The sequence below is a fragment of the Enhydra lutris genome, unplaced genomic scaffold (genome assembly GCF_002288905.1).
Source record: "Enhydra lutris kenyoni isolate GAN:26980312 unplaced genomic scaffold, ASM228890v2 scaffoldscaffold82, whole genome shotgun sequence".
Classification (NCBI taxonomy): Eukaryota; Metazoa; Chordata; class Mammalia; order Carnivora; family Mustelidae; genus Enhydra; species Enhydra lutris.
This window is the reverse complement of record NW_019154166.1, coordinates 1,213,298-1,228,279: the sequence shown is the minus strand read 5'-3', so window position 1 is coordinate 1,228,279 and position 14,982 is coordinate 1,213,298. Positions and strand designations below refer to the sequence as shown.

At 59.6% G+C, this 14,982-nt stretch overlaps 1 protein-coding gene across 2 annotated transcripts in view; it reads left to right on the top strand.

The window, feature by feature from the left end:
* The window catches only part of LOC111161108 (rabaptin, RAB GTPase binding effector protein 1), an 88,822-nt gene extending 75,246 nt beyond the window's left edge, over window positions 1-13,576 (top strand). Inside the window, exons 12-18 of one of the 2 annotated variants that reach the window (XM_022524592.1) lie at window positions 2,706-2,804; window positions 6,259-6,399; window positions 9,315-9,504; window positions 9,984-10,039; window positions 11,466-11,564; window positions 12,047-12,163; window positions 12,683-13,576. In XM_022524592.1, coding sequence (XP_022380300.1) covers window positions 2,706-2,804; window positions 6,259-6,399; window positions 9,315-9,504; window positions 9,984-10,039; window positions 11,466-11,564; window positions 12,047-12,163; window positions 12,683-12,784 — 804 coding nt within the window. In that variant the 3' untranslated portion in view covers window positions 12,785-13,576. The remainder of the gene's footprint in view (window positions 1-2,705; window positions 2,805-6,258; window positions 6,400-9,314; window positions 9,505-9,983; window positions 10,040-11,465; window positions 11,565-12,046; window positions 12,164-12,682) is intronic. The other variant, XM_022524594.1, reaches the window with a different exon arrangement.
* Window positions 13,577-14,982: the final 1,406 nt, after the last annotated feature.

Sequence of the window (14,982 nt, the reverse complement as noted above, 5' to 3'; positions counted from 1 at the left end):
GCATCTTGTAAGTCTGTACTCGTCCCTATTCTCATCTGTCAGATCGACCGTCTTACTCCCACCTTCATCCAAGAAGGGTGCTTAGCGGGCTGCAGGCCTGAGCACGGGGCCGCTTGCCTCTGGAGCTCTCATCGCTCTGGCGTCCGAGTTTCTCGTAAGAAGTCTGTGGGCGTCTCACTGTTGCTCCTTTAGGTAAAATGTTGTTTTCTCCCCTGGCTGTGTTAAGGATGCTCTTTGTGGCTTTCGTTTTCAACAGTTTCACTGTGCTGTACCTCGGTGTATCTTTTTCCTTCTTCTGCTGTTTGGGGTTTTCACAGGGTTTCTTGAATTTCTGAATTGATGTCTTACACCGCAGTTGGAATATTCTCAGCCATCACGTGTCCTTTAAAAACTTGCTTTTACTGAGACATTACCTACAGCAAGCAGAAATCTCACGTGTAAACTTGGATGGATTTTAACGTGTGAAAGATGTTCCAGGGCGGTCCTCACCTGGATCGGGACATGGAACTCGTGTCGCCGTGTGCCCTGACGCGCGGCCGTACCAAGAGGCAGGCGGGCTTCTGGCATCCCGCACTGTGGGCCGCGCGGCGCGGCCTCGACTACGCGTAGAGGGAAGCCTGTCGTCCGGTGGCTCTGTTGGGTCCCTCCGTCTGGGAGGCCCCTGCGCACCACGGGGCACGCCTGTGGGGAGATGTTCCTGCGTGTCCTTCTGTGCCGGGGAGGTGGCCCCGTCGTGTGATCCGCGGTGGAGGGCGCAGCGTTGTTTCTGGCTTCTGCAAGCACTCGCACTCCGGTACCCCCGTGTGTCTGCGGCAGACGCGCGGCCCCGCTTCTCAGGAGCGGCCTCGAGCAGGTGCTGGGTCGCTGCGAGGGCGTTGCCTTCGCCCTCCTGGCTCTCCGCCTCCACAGCCGCGCCTCTGCAGATGCTCATGTTAGACCCACACGCGGTCTCTCTGTGGCTTTTTAAGGCTTTTCTGTATTTTCTAACATTTTTGTCTTCGTTCTTTTTCTTCAGCTCTTACAGCTGACTCATTTTCTCTTCAAATGGGTCTGATCTATTAAAACGCATCCACTGAAATTTTTAACTAAGACAGTTGATTTTTTTTTTTCTGTTTATCGTATCCTTTTGGTTACTTTTCCATTTTTCCTAGATCTCCAGTAGGTCTAAATTTTGCCTTTTAAATCTCTGGACAGGTCAGATACAGTCTGTCTCTAATAATCTAAATCTGGATTCATTTTAGATGTGTTTGCATTTTTACTTGAGTGCTAGACATTATATGTGAAAATGTTGAAAAAATATAAAACCTGGGTGGCTTACTGAGTTAAACATCTGCCTTCGGCTCAGGTCATGATCTCAGGGTCCTGGGATCGAGCCCCGCATTGGGCTCCCTGCTCAGCGGGGAGTCTGCTTCCACCTCTCCCTCTTCCCCTGCTTTTGTTCCCTCTCTGTCAAATAGATGAATAAAATCTTAAAAAAGGTGGGAGGGGGGCGCCTGGGTGGCTCGGTGGGTGAAAGCCTCTGTCTTCATCTCAGGTTATGATCTCAGGGTCCTGGGATCGAGTCCCCCATCGGGCTCCCTGCTCAGCGGGGAGCCTGCTTCCCCCTTTGCTGCTCCCCACCGCTCCTTTTTTCCCTCTCAAATAAACAAAACTCTTGAAAAAAAAAAAACAAACAAAGCCATTTTCCTGATGAGAGGCAACTAGTGGTCCTCACAATCCTGGACCACCGTCATCCAGTCACAGGAATGGAGAGTACATAAAGGTGTGAAGGTTGGGTTAAAGTCTTCCCTTTTCCTTGGTGTCACCCTCTGGGGACCCAGTCCTTGGCTCCCTTTGCATCGTGGGTTCTGGACTCTCATCTCTGCCCCCCTACCCCGGGGCACTGAGCTTTGTGGTGTCATGTGTGTTTCTTTCAGAACCAGCACGTGCTGCTAGGGAAGAGCTGTTCCAAATGCCGCTTGACTCTCCACGCGTCCTCTGTCTGGTCTGGGGCTCTGTGTCTTTTTTGCCGTCTCCTCCAGGGGCTTCAAGTAGATACTGTTCATATTTTTATCTGGTTTTCCTAATTCCAAATAGGAAGGTTGGGTCCCATAGCCTGATCTGCCAGTACTGGGAGCAGATAGTCATGTTTCAGTGTCTAAACACATGTGTGTTGCTGTATTTTATCATCGTTACGTACGAGCCCCCAACTCTCCCCGAGTCTCACAGGACCCGTCTCAGGAACATTAAGTCGAAGTGAGTTGAGAGTTCAGTGATGTTAATCATGTGTTTATTGCTTTGAAGTAAGTCATCTTGGAGCCTGAAGCTAGTTCAGAGAAAATCCATTTGTTCTTTACACTGTGTGTGTGGTTTTTTTTTTTTTTTTTTTTTAGTTGACAGAGTTTCAGAATTTTTTATTTTTTTCCTAAAAGCTCCTTACAGGGTACTATGAGTAGGCCACATGGGTTGTCCTCTAAGTCCGGAGAGCCCAGTAGCGCTGTCTGTGCACGGTGGTGCACGAGCCCGGGCACTGCTGCTGCCGCCCGGTGCGGCGGGAGGGTTGAGGCCCCGCAGAGGCACGCACATCTGCGCCGTGAGTGGTGGTGACTTGTGACAAATGAAGCCAACATCAGCTCTGAGTGTGAGATAAGCCGGGGCTGCAAGGGTTCCTGTCAGAATCGCCAGCTCCCTAACGATATTGTCCATGTGCGCTTTTGTCTTTTAAGATCTCCGCACTTGTCCTGAGAGCCCAGGCGTCCGAGAGCTTACTTGAAGAGTTACAGCAGGGCTTTTCCCAGGCGAAAAGGGATGTTCAGGAGCAGATGGTAAGTTGACATTTAAGTTAGCATGAACCGTGTTGAAGAGATTCCTTTCTTATTCTGTTGTGAGACCCTCTTTGCTGCGACTGTCTCCCTGGCCCAGTGGCCCCGCTGTTCGGCTCTCCGGGGCTGAAGCAGTGTCGGTCATGGACGAGGTTATGTGAGGACCCCACTCCTTTTCTAAACCTGCCTCCCAGCCAAAACCACTCGGACCTTTAACTTACTGTCCTCTTCTGACTTGGTCAGTGTCAGTAGGGTGAGCTCTGGGCCGCCGGTGGGCTCAGATACAAGGTGGACATTGGAAACCCCCACAGCCCCGGCAGCTGGAGCCTTCGAACCATCCCGTACCTGCCCCGAGCAGCTCCCTGACTGAAAGCGGGCTTCCGGGGCTCCTGGGCACCAACACGGGCACCCTCACTGCGGTGCTGCAGGGGGCCGTCTGTCCATCTTGAGGGCTGGGGTGGACAGCTCCTGGAGGAAGAGCTGCTGGGAACCCCGCAGGGTAGCTCCCGGGACTGGGCCTCCTTCCCCACTGGGCCACTCCATCCGCCTGTGCTTCCATTTCCTTGAAGCTGGAATCCAACGCCGATGGCCCTTGTAGATGATGGCCGAGCTGGCGGAGCCGGGCTGATCCCAGAGCTGCCTCGCGTCCTGCTCGGCCAGCAGTGACGGGGGAAGGCCTCCGGTTGTCTGGGCACGGCAGTGCTTTGTTCTTGGCTGGCATCGGGTCAGTGTCTGAGTGCTTCTGGAGCTGGTACCCGACATACTAGCCCTGGGCTCTGGAGCGTCTCATTCTGACCCTTGACCAGGGACTTTCATACCTTCTCGTTGATCAGAGGGTACGACACGGTGACTGTCAGCGCAAAAGCCGCTGCTAAATGCTGACAGCGTTCCAGCGCTTAGCTCCTCTCTCCTCTGTCCTCCTCATCGCTGCCTGCTTGTCTTCTGCACACGTCGGCCTGCGCACACGTCCCGAGTGGACGCCGCTTAGAACGCACACGTTACAGGTGACCAGAGACGTGTGCGAAGGCAGGCTGGGGTCCCGCGCTCTGTCCGCGGCCCAACCCCTTTCTTGACGTGACCTGCACAGGTTCTTGGAGTGAGGGAGAGAGACCCCGTGTCTTTGCCCCTTCTCGCAGGAGCCACTATGGCCATGCCTGGGATCTTCACGTTCCCCCAGCAGCGTCTGGGAGAGCGTCTGTCTCCAGCGGCTCATGGAATGGACGCTCCTAGCGTCTCCAGTTAGCGTTCCCAGTTGTCAGTGTTGGGCTGCACCTGCACTGCTGAGGCTTCTCTGTCTCTCCCGTGTGTGTGTGTGTGTGTGTGTGTGTGTGTGTGTTTTCTGAGCCACCTGGAAATCATTCGCAGACACTGTGCTGCTCCGAAATATTTGAGCACACCTCTCCCGAGAGCTGAGGAGGGGTGCTTCTCCTCCACCATGGCGCTGTTCTCGTATCCTTAAAATGGGACCAGGGTCCCCAGAGTGCGTGGTTCTTCATAGGGGCGGTTTCAGTTTTTTATTCTGATTTTTTGGTGGAAGAACCAGTCAGGAATAACACATTGTCTTTTGCCCTCTTGTCACTTTACTCTCTTTTAGTCTCTGATAATCTAGAACAGTCATCTACCATTTTGGTGTTTTTTTTTTTTTTTTTAAAGATTTTATTTATTTATTTATTTGACAGAGAAAGAGATCACAAGTAGGCAGAGAGACAGAGAGGGGAGGGGAAGCAGGCTCCCTGCTGAGCAGAGAGCCCGATGTGGGACTCGATCCCAGGACTCTGGGATCATGACCTGAGCTGAAGGCAGAGGCTTAACCCGCTGAGCCACCCAGGCGCCCTGGTGGTGGTTTTTTTGTTTTTGTTTTTTTTGGTCGTTTGTGACATTAGCATTTTTGCAGAGCCCAGAGCAGCTGCCCCCTAGAATCACATGTTGGATAATTCCCGCGCGATTCGTTTCAGGTTAGACATCTGGGCACGAGCAGCACAGAGATGCAGTGAGTTTGTGGGGCGCTCTGCGGAGCAGGGGGCTTGCTGTGCGGCGCCCGTCACCTGGTTAGGGCGGGGGCACCACAGTTTCTGAGTGACCGCCTAGAGCCACCAACAACAGCAAGAGCATTGAATGAGTTTCTGTGATCCTTTGTAGCCCTTCTTGCTCTTAGAATGTGTCCCAGCTGAGGATTCGCAGTGCACCCTGTGTTTCCAAAGCTGCTGGAGTTAACTACTTCCTTTGTGGTTATGGTACCGCTTCCATGCAGGGTGAGCTCTGTGTGTGTCTGCCCGTGTGATGCTTTTGGGTTTCCCTTTTTTTCTTTTTTGATTTACTTTTTTTGGGGGGGGTGCATGCAACATGGTTCATAAAACTATAAAAATGGATAGATGTTCATACTTCTTCCATTCCCTATTCCTTTCATTCCATCCTGCCCCCTCCTGTTTAGGCTCATTTTAATTTATTTTTGGTGTATCCTCGTGCTTTTCTCTTTATAAAAGTAGCAGCTATACCCATGTTATTCTTTCCCCCTTTCCATGTCCCAGAGAGAGTGGGATGCTCATATTTTGGGAAAGGGCTGAAGGGGAGTGTAAGCCCAGTGGCTTCAGGCCTGCAGATAAGAGCCGCAGAATGAACTGAGATTGATGCGTGACCACGCAGGCCTGCCAGCAGCCTTCGTCCTTCCGGATGCAGCAGTCCCCTTCTGTGGGAAATGACCTTGAGCCTCTCACCTTGGAACTGCTCTGTCCTGTTATCCCTGCTGCTCCCGTCCCCTATCCTAGTGCTCGCACTTCCCAGGGGTTGTCGCTTTGCCAAGCTCTCCTCCTGTGAGCTTGTCCGGGCCGGGCTCCGGCTTTTGTCTTTGTGCCCCCCAGTGCGGCACATGCCTCGTGTAGAGCCGCAGCTGCTAACGGAGTGTTGGAGCGCACGGTCTGTGTTTACACACGCGCGCCGGTGAAATGACCTGGTAAAGTTAGCAGAAGTCAGATACTTGTGTAGAATTTCATCATATGCTCAAAGTAGCTGGGATAATTTTTATAACGATTCAAATCCTCATCAAATACCTACAGTCGTATTGTGCGTCAGCATGCAAACACACGTGGGCGCCGGTCCCCTTTTAGGAATGAGCTGCTCAGGTGTCCTGTAGTTCCAAGCAGGGGTCCTCCTGCCGGCTGCAGCGCGCATGGCTGCTGGGCTCTGAACTCTGTGCAAGGGAGCCGGTGCTGCTCGGCCGTCCCGGCGGGTGGGGAGACAGGGTCATGCAGTGTGTGCTCCCACACATGCTCCGTTTGAGTGAAGCCGTGGCTGCAGGGGAGCGGGGGAGGGGTCATGATGTCTCTGCTGCCCGTGCTTCTTCCTGTCTGCGTCCTCGAGAGGGAGGAGCCCCTGCGGGTGGCGCGGCGGTCCTGCCGAGGGTCCCCGCGTGCCCAGCCCCAGGCTGCGGCGGCGTCAACGACTCTGGCGTGTGTTGCAGGCGGTGCTGCTGCGGTCGCGGGAGCAGGTGGCGGACGAGCTGGCCAGGCTGCAGAAGGACAACGACAGTCTGCAGGGGAAGCACAGCCTGCATGCGTCGCTGCAGCAGGCGGAAGACTCCGTGCTCCCGGACACTCTGGAGGTATTGCGTTTGCCCCGGCTCAGAGCGCAGACGCGCTGCTTCTGAAACGGCCGCTGGCCCGTTCTCGCCCGCGATGGGTTGCGCAGGTGGCGCCGGTGGCTCTCGGATGCGGCCCCATCATTTCAGAACGTGCTCATCACCTCCGGAAGACGCCCCGGCCCTTCTCCCCCCACCGCCCTGCCCGGAGCACCTGCCGAGCTCCTCTCTTCCCGGCGTTGCTGTGCCGTGCCCTGCGCGGCTGGGACCCTGCGGTGTGGGCGGTGTATGGTCCTTCGCCGCCGCAGACCGTTGTCCGTGGTCACCGTGCCGCACAGCCGCGTCCGAGCGCCCGCCCTTGTCTTGGCCGCGTGGACGTTCTGTTTACCCGCTGGTCTCTGGGTGGGCATCCGGGGGATCTCCTTGTGTACACGGCTGCAGATGATGTTGCTGTGGACATTACTGCTCGTGTGGGTTTCTCTGGGGGACATACCTTGAGGTACAGTCACAGGGCCTGTGAGAGCTGCGCAGTGATCCCATGAGGCTCTCTCCTGTCCCCGCTGGTCCCGTCCCCGCTGGTGCCCGTCCCCATTGGTCCGCATCCTTGCTGGTACCTTCCACTCTGCTCCCATCCCCGCTCGTCCCGTCCTGGCTATTGCCCATCCTCGCTGGTCCCATCTCCACAGGTCCCATCCCGGCTGGTCCCCATCCCCACTGGTGCCTGTCCCGACTGGTCCCGTCCCCGCTGGTACCCGTCCTTGCTGGTCCCATCCTGGCTGGTCCCTTGTCCCCACTGGTCCCGTCCCCGCTGGTCCTGTCCTGGCTGCTGCCCGTCCCCGCTGGTCCCGTCCTCGCTGGTCCCGTCCTCGCTGGTCCCATCCCGGCTGGTCCCGGTCCCCGCTGGTCCCGGTTCCCGCTGGTCCCGTCCCCCCTGGACCCCATCCCCGCTGGTCCCGTCCTCACTGGTCCGTCCTGGCTGGTCCCTGTCCCCGCTGGTCTCTTCCTCGCTGGTCCTGTCCACTCTGGTGCCTGTCCCTGCTGGTCCCGCCCCCGTTGCCTGTCCCCGCTGGTCCTGTCCCCACTGTCCCGTCCTGGCTGCTGCCCATCCCCTCTGGTGCCCGTCCTCAGTGGTGCCCGTCTCACTGTTTTACTCCAGCCGGCGCGGCAGGTGTGGAGCAGCGTCTTGTGGTTCTTGTGTGTTCCGTGCCCATGCAGTGGTAGTGAGTGTCTTCCTGTGGGTTTATCGGCCATTTGTCTGTGTTCCTTGGAGAAACGTCTGTTCAGATCTTGGGCTCATTTCTAAGTTGGGTTGTATCTTTTTTACTGTGGAGTTACGCATGCTTGGTCTAGACCTAAGCCCCTCACCAGAGCAGCGATTTGCAGAGCCCCGGGGAGCACTGTGGAAATGGGAGTGCATGGAGGGCTCGCCGGGCTTGGTTTTCTGTACCAGCCTGGAGAGGGTGAACGGCACCTGCCACCCTCCTGCCCTCTCTTAACTTCACTGACACGTGGGTTCACTCTGTTCCTGTGAGGTTGGGTGGATGTGGGCTGTGAAACTGCCCGCTTCCCAGAGACACTCGTGACCATCTCCCGTCTGGGTCCCAGGCGGGCCTGAGATCAGGCGGGCCGGGTGCGCTCGCAGCCCCGCACACGCCCCACACGCTCCCCACCCTCGTGCTGCACCACTGGCAGGTCCTTCAGCGTCAGCAGCCGCATCTAAGGCCAAGCCCAGGAGATGCAGACCATATTACGCTAGGAGCAGTCGTTACTTGTGAGATCTTTTGTTTCCATTTTTTAAAAAAAAGAACTTACAATAGTTAACTAAGTATCAACACTACAGAAATTTATAATTTTGTAAGTTTTCTCTGATCCTACCCTGCAGATCCAATCTCTACAACTTGGGCCTCTCCTTCCCCCCCCCCCCCCCCCCCCCCCCGTGTACATATGAACACGACCACTGGGTTTTATTTACTCATGGGGCCACCTCGCTGACCTGCCACCAGCGCTGTGTCTGGCCCCTGCCCTCCCGACCTCATTTCTCCGTGCAGGCCGCTGGCGCTGCCCTTTGGGAACTGGTGGCTGATCTCGGCAGAGTTTGGGGACCCGTCTGCTCGCGCTCTCCCCACCGTCCCCCCGCGCTCTCCCCACCTTCCCCCCGATGAGCGGTTCTGTGCCCGGGCAGGCTCCTCTTTTCCGGGCTCTCTAGACTTGAACTCCTGGACTGAGCACACTTCCTGGAAGGCCTGAAGGCTGTGTGACCAGTGCGGGCGGGGGCCCGAGGCTTAGACCTGCTCCAGGAGGAGATCTCGGGGTTTTCCTCCAGTGGTCTCTGGGTGCTCTTTGCTCTGCCCGAGCTGACTTAAGGTGCTGCTGGCGGCGACCTGAGGAGTCCGCGTTTACCTCACAGTTGCCTTAGGGTGTGATTGGACTTTTTTAAAAAGAAGACAGCTACGATTTAGGGAAGTAAGATTTAAACTGAATTTATTATAGAAAAACAGGCGGTCCCCTTGGAAAGTGGCTCTTCGGCCCGCGGTGTCTGGCCCAGTGTTGTCCGTGGCCTGTGGCCGGCGCTGGGCAGAGCGTGTCAGTGCACGTGTGAGGTCACTCTGCGCCGAAGCCACGCTTGCTTGGGGGCGTGACCTGCTGGGGCCTCACCCCGACTCCCCCAGGTTTGACCAGCTGACCTGGGGGCCGCGGAGGCCTGCACAGCCCGCCCACACTGCGCGTCCTATGTGTTCTTGCTTTTCTGCTGAGGAGGCGGTCTTGGGGGAGACCGCATCCCGCCGTGCCTGTTTCCGGCCGGAGCGTCGGGTTCTGCCGCGGAGCGCCGTGGCGGGGAGCCCCGAGGGCGAGCTTCACGGCGCCCGCGGATTCGGGGGCTGGAGCCGTCGGGGGCTTCTCGTGTCGCACAGCCGGCGAGCCTGGTTTCTCGGCTGCAGGCACTGCGGGAGCTGGTCCTCAAATACCGGGAGAGCATCGTGCACGTGCGGACGGCGGCGGAGCACACAGAGGAGAAGCTGAAGGCCGAGATCCTGTTCCTCAAAGAGCAGATTCAGGCGGAGCAGTGCTTGAAGGAGAACCTCGAGGAGACCCTGCAGCTGGAGATCGAAAACTGCAAGGAGGAGCTGGGTGGGGCCCGGGCCGTGGGCGGGGCCTGGGAGAAGTGGGTGGGGGACCCGGGGCGCCAGCGGGCTGACTTTGGGATTATATACACGTGGAAGGCAGCAAACGGGCAGGGGAGGTGTAGGAAAAAACGAAGGGGTTTTCAGATGTTCTGATATATCCGGAGTAAATTCAGATTTAATTGGGACTTGAAAATCCCGTATTCGGGGAGTGGAGCTGGCCGCTCCTGGCAGAGCCCTGGGGTGTCACCAGAGCCCTGCTGGGCTGCACCGGCCCCGGAGTTCGACCTGGCGCAGGACGCACTTTCCATGTGGCCTGCACTAGAGCTTCGTGCCGCTGCGGGGGCTGGGGCACTTGAGAGAGGGGCACTGGTCTGCTCTTGGGGTCCAACTGCTTTCCTTGTTTGAGATCGAGCTTATGGGAGAAGGGGGCATGAATGAAGAAGACCTCAGCAAGGCTGACGCTTCCCCACCCTTCCCTTCCAGCTTCCGTGTCTAGCCTAAAAGCTGAACTAGAAAGAATAAAAGTGGAAAAGGCACAGGTGAGTCTCCTGAGGTCCACGGGGGCTGCACTGCAGCTGGGAGTCGTGTGTGGGAGACGGGCCTCGTCCCGCCCGCAGGGAGTGTCTGCCCGGTGTCCGCTGGGGCTCAGGGACAGGCGGGTGGGGTCAGGGCGTGTCGGTGTGGAACAGGGTCTCCTACAAGTGGGAGGGAGTTTTATAGCGGGCTCGCAGTCCTGACATCAACACTGCTGCCTGCCGGCCCCGTGCCCTGCGCCCCCACCGGGCACGCCCTTCATCCCGCAAGCCCGGCCGCTGAGTCCTCGTCTACTCCCCTCCGTCTCGCTGTCCGCGGCTTCCCTGTGGCTCTGCCGTCTCTCCTTCCCGGCTGCTTGCCTCTTCACGCGGTCTCTGGCGATACCCAGGGGCCTGGCTTCCGTCCGTCTCTGGCCCAGGCTGCCACCGGCCCTGGCTGAGCAGCCCCGTGTGTCCCTGCCCGTCCGCTGTCCCCTCCCCGCCCCCTCAGGCCCCTCACCCTCAGCTGTGACGGTCCTGTCCGCCGTCCACATGACCTCGCCGCCTGTGGCCCTCCCGGCCGTTCGGGTTCCTTCCGGGAAGGTGCGGCTTCTGCTGGGTGTTGCGCCGCCCATCCCACCGTCTGGGCCCCGCGTACTTGGTATTTCCCTCCCTGGAAACCGTCACCTCTTGACAGTTTTCCACCACATGCTGCGGCCCCTGGTAGGAGTGCGCGCCCTCTGGTTTGTCCCCGGTGCCACGATTCCGGCTCCTGCACTGCGGGGGGCAGACGGGCAGACTGTACCCGCTTCGGTGCGTATCCGTCTTGTCCGCACGCATCGCCTGTTTGGCTCAGACTTAAGTGCTCGGCCTGCGCACTCTACCAGCCTGATGCCTCCGCCTGCCTCCAGCACGGACCCCTCCCGGGTCCTCTTCGTAGTAAAGCCCCCGGGGGTCTTTCAGAACTACTAGGACGCAAACACGACTGTGTCGCTGTCAACCCCCCTGTGGCCCCTGCCGTCGCCAGGATGGAGCCTGTGTCCCCAGCCCAGCTCAGGGCCTCTCCCACGTCCGCCCGCAGGGCCCGCTGCAGCAGGGACTCACCCCGGTTCCGGGCATTCTTGCACGTTCTTACACGTCTACCCGCCTTCACCCCTTCCCACTCTCCTTCCCTGGAAAATGTTTCTGTTATGGGTCAGTGTCACGTCAGCTTTTCTGGCAGGATGACATGCTGCTTCTCCGCGGTCACGTGCCATGAGTCACATGCACGTCTGTCTCCCGATCTCTGTCCCCGGGCCTTAGGACCTAGTAGGGACCTGATGGATGTCCGATGAGGCAGGAGGTCTTGGGGGGCAGCAGTGAGCGGGTGGGGATGGCGCAGGCGGCTGGTGGCCATGGCCGGGTGTGCCTGAGGGCGGGGCTGCTTCTCCAGCTCGGCTTTCCCCTTTCCCAGCTGGAGGCCACCCTGAGGGACAAGTCGCAGCAGCTCGAGGGCTTCCAGGAGCTGAAGGTGACTTTGGAAGAGCAGTTAAAGAAGGAGACGGCGGCTAAGGTGATGCGGCGCCGGGAACACGGGGTCGCACGGTGCCTGTGTGGGAGGACGTGGCAGCTTGGGGCCGTGTCCCCCAAGGCCATCCGTGGGCGGAGGGGAAAGGACCCTGTCGGGTCGCCGTGGCAAGCGGTGCTCTGGGCCGTCTCTGGGGCCTGTCCCCCATGTACACGCATCCTGCGGCCAGCCCGGCGAGGACAGCCTCCGTGAGGCCGACTGTGGCCACGGTACTGGAGGGTCCTGTGTCCCCAGAAAGGCTCCCGTGACGGCTCCCCAGCCGAGCAGACGGGCTCATGGGAGCCACCGTGGCAGGTGCCAGGTCGTCCCCGCTGCTGTGGTAGCTCCTCTCAGCCGCTGCTTTCTGCTGACCAACGGCGGTCCCGGGGCGGTGGCTCTGTCCTTGCGTCGCAGGGGTAGCCGTGCGGGGCCGGTGTGGGGCTGCGTGGCCGTGGCTTCCCGGGCCTCACGGCGGACTGCGCTCACAGACAGCCGCGGAGCAGCTTGTGTTTGAGGAAAAGAACAAGGCGCAGCGGCTGCAGACAGAGCTGGACGTCAGCGAGCAGGTGCAGAGGGACTTCGTGAAGCTCTCGCAGACCCTGCAGGTGAGGTCCGCGGGGACCTGGGGCCCCGCTCCCTGGCGGCTCCGCGAGAAAGTGGTCAAGGGCACAGATGTGAGACCCTTTCCCACCGCGCCGCTGCCTGCACTCGGTTCCTCTCCTGACCCCCAGCACTGCCTTCCTGCTGTGGGCGCCCCGTGCCCGTCACCCTTCCTTTGAGGCCCAGCTCGGCGTGGTCCTCCCCCGTGGCGTCCTGTCTACCGCCACGGCTGGCTGCGGGGCGCCTGTGGCCTTGGGCCCGGCGGATGCCTACAGGGATATTCGGGAGGTTGGAAACAACCCTCGAAGCTCGCGGTTTGTTCGTGTGCCCCGAACTCAGCCCGTGGTGTCCGTGAGGCCAGGGGTCGGGGGTCATCCGTGTTGCGGTCCCAGCAGTCAGTCTGGGCCTGTTGCACGGCAGCCCCCAGAGAGCAAATTGCTCTGAGAGGCCCTGTCGCCTCAAAACCGGGTCCGCTTGGGAGAGTCTGGCCTGAGGCGCATGCACATGTCCCTGTCACTTCCCAGGTGCAGCTGGAGCGGATCCGGCAGGCGGGTTCCCTGGAGCGGATCCGGGCCATCCTCAACGACACCAAGCTCACCGACATCAACCAGCTCCCCGAGACATGACGCGCGCAGCAGACGCCGGCCCGCCACCCTGGGATTTTACCTCCTCTTTAGAGCAACGTTAATTATTATTTAACTCTTAACTGAAGAAGTCACGAGGAAGGAGCCTGCAGCCACGCTTGCTTCTGGTGGGAGATGATGCTGCGGCACGGGAGCAGCGACCGGCCGGGGGACGTGCACGGAAGGACTTCCTGTGGGGACGGACGGACACGCTGGACTCCGGGGGGCTGGGGTCCGCTCGGTGGCGGAGGAAGTGCCGCTTTCTCCAACGTTCTCCTGCCTTCAAAGTAACATCCCGATCGTGTTTGGAATTACGTGTTCTGTCCTAGACCCGGGAGGAGCGCACCGGTCACCGTGTTCAGCTCTGGAGGGGTGTCGTGTGCCGGACAAGTATTTTATATTAAAATATGCAGCTGGAGAGCAGGCCGGCGCTGGGGACTGCACTGCTCAGCTCAGCGCGTTTCTCTCTTTTTACTGTCCTGTCTTGTGTCGGAGGACCTTCAGCGCGACAGAGACCTGCCTGAGAACCACGGGACGGTGGCGACACCACCGACGCAGGCGCCGACTTGACTGTGAGACCCGAGGGCGTGCGGGGACGCCCGCACAGGAAGCCGAGGTTCACGGAGAAGCACAAGAGGCCGCGGAAGCACTTCCTGCCCCTGGACGCGCTCTGCGGGCCCACAGGTACCAGGGTTAAGCCGAGCGGGCACGTCTGCTCTTCCGAAAACTGTTTTAGTTTAGTTATTGGATCAGTGGAAAAATAATATTAATAAAACGAGCTCTGTCTGACATCTAGTATGAACTTCGGCATCCGCTTATTTCCACCTCGAGTCCGCGAGCCCGTGTACCTTGTTTCCGAGCGTCCCAGACGGATGCCTGGTTTGTGTCCCTCTTCGGATGTCGCTGGGGTGTGGGCACTGCCCGTGGGAGCCCGGCCGGTCGCATCTGTGCCTCGGGCCCCGCCCCACCGCAGGGAGCTTGGAGAGCAGGTTCTGGGCTCCTGCTCACCTGCGGGGGGAATGCTGGGGCCCGGCGCGCACACGCGTCCTCGGGGACCCTCGTGCTTGTGCTGCATGGCGGGGCGCGAGAGGGAGTCCGGCGGGTGGGAGTGGCTGCGACAGACTGGCTCGGCCGGCGTCAACTCACAGGTCCGAGTGGGTGGTCTCGCAGGCTGGGCCGCCCCGAACCCCTGCGCCCCCAGGACGAGAGGAGGACCACCGCGCTCACTCCTACGGTCCCGCTGCCATTCTTAGCTGTGAATCCAACGGTAACTGCTGACCGGGGAAATGGTGCTCTAGGCCTGTCACGCACAAAACATCAAAATCCGTTTTTAAAAATCTGTCAAGTCTCTGTAGAAGGTGCTACTTTGTTTAAGGAAAGGAACCTACACCCTCACTCGGTCACGACGACCCGCGGGCGGACTTCCGAGGCGCGCAGCTGGGCCGCCACCTTCTGGAGCGCGTCCACCCGCTCCCGGGGATGCCGGCCCCAAGCAGACGGATTCCTCCTTCGGGCACCGACGGCAGGCGGGGGGAGCCCCGCTGAGAACTTCCTAGACGAGCCCCCATGGAGCCCCGGGGTTCTGCTCTGAGACTGCAGCAATGCTACCTGGGGAGGAAGCACTTCCCGCAAGCGGGGCCACGGGACCCGGCCAAGGACGTGGGGTTCAATCCCCGAAGACAAAGGACAGGTCAGCTGAGCTCCCCGGGCGTCCCTGTGCTCGCGCTCCAACTGGACATTTGTGTCCGCGCACAGCTGACTCGTCCTTCCCTCTTGGCTTTCCACGGTGGTCACTCAGCCCCGCCCACCTTCCAGAACTCCCGCGGGCAGGTGCTAGAGGCGGACAGACCCATGTCCGGCGAGGCTCCTCTCCCGCGGAGGTCTGACCCACCTGGTGCCCATCGGGGACCACGCACAGCCCAGTGCCGCGCATCGGTGGCCCCTGCAACAGCTCTGAGCGGGCTTCGGGGGTGACCGTCTGACCGCGCTTGACATAGTGTTGGCACGAAACAGCAGCCGCCTCTGTTCCGTCCCGGGGTTCTGTCCGCCACGCTTGGACACCGCGGCCGCTGTCTGGCTGGAGCGTGGAGATGCGGGCCGGCGCGGGGAGGCGGGCGGTGCACGGCCGCGGTCCCAGAAATCCCTAGGTCCATGCTGCACGCAACCCTACACCTCAGCTTAAACGCAAAATCCATTCCAAC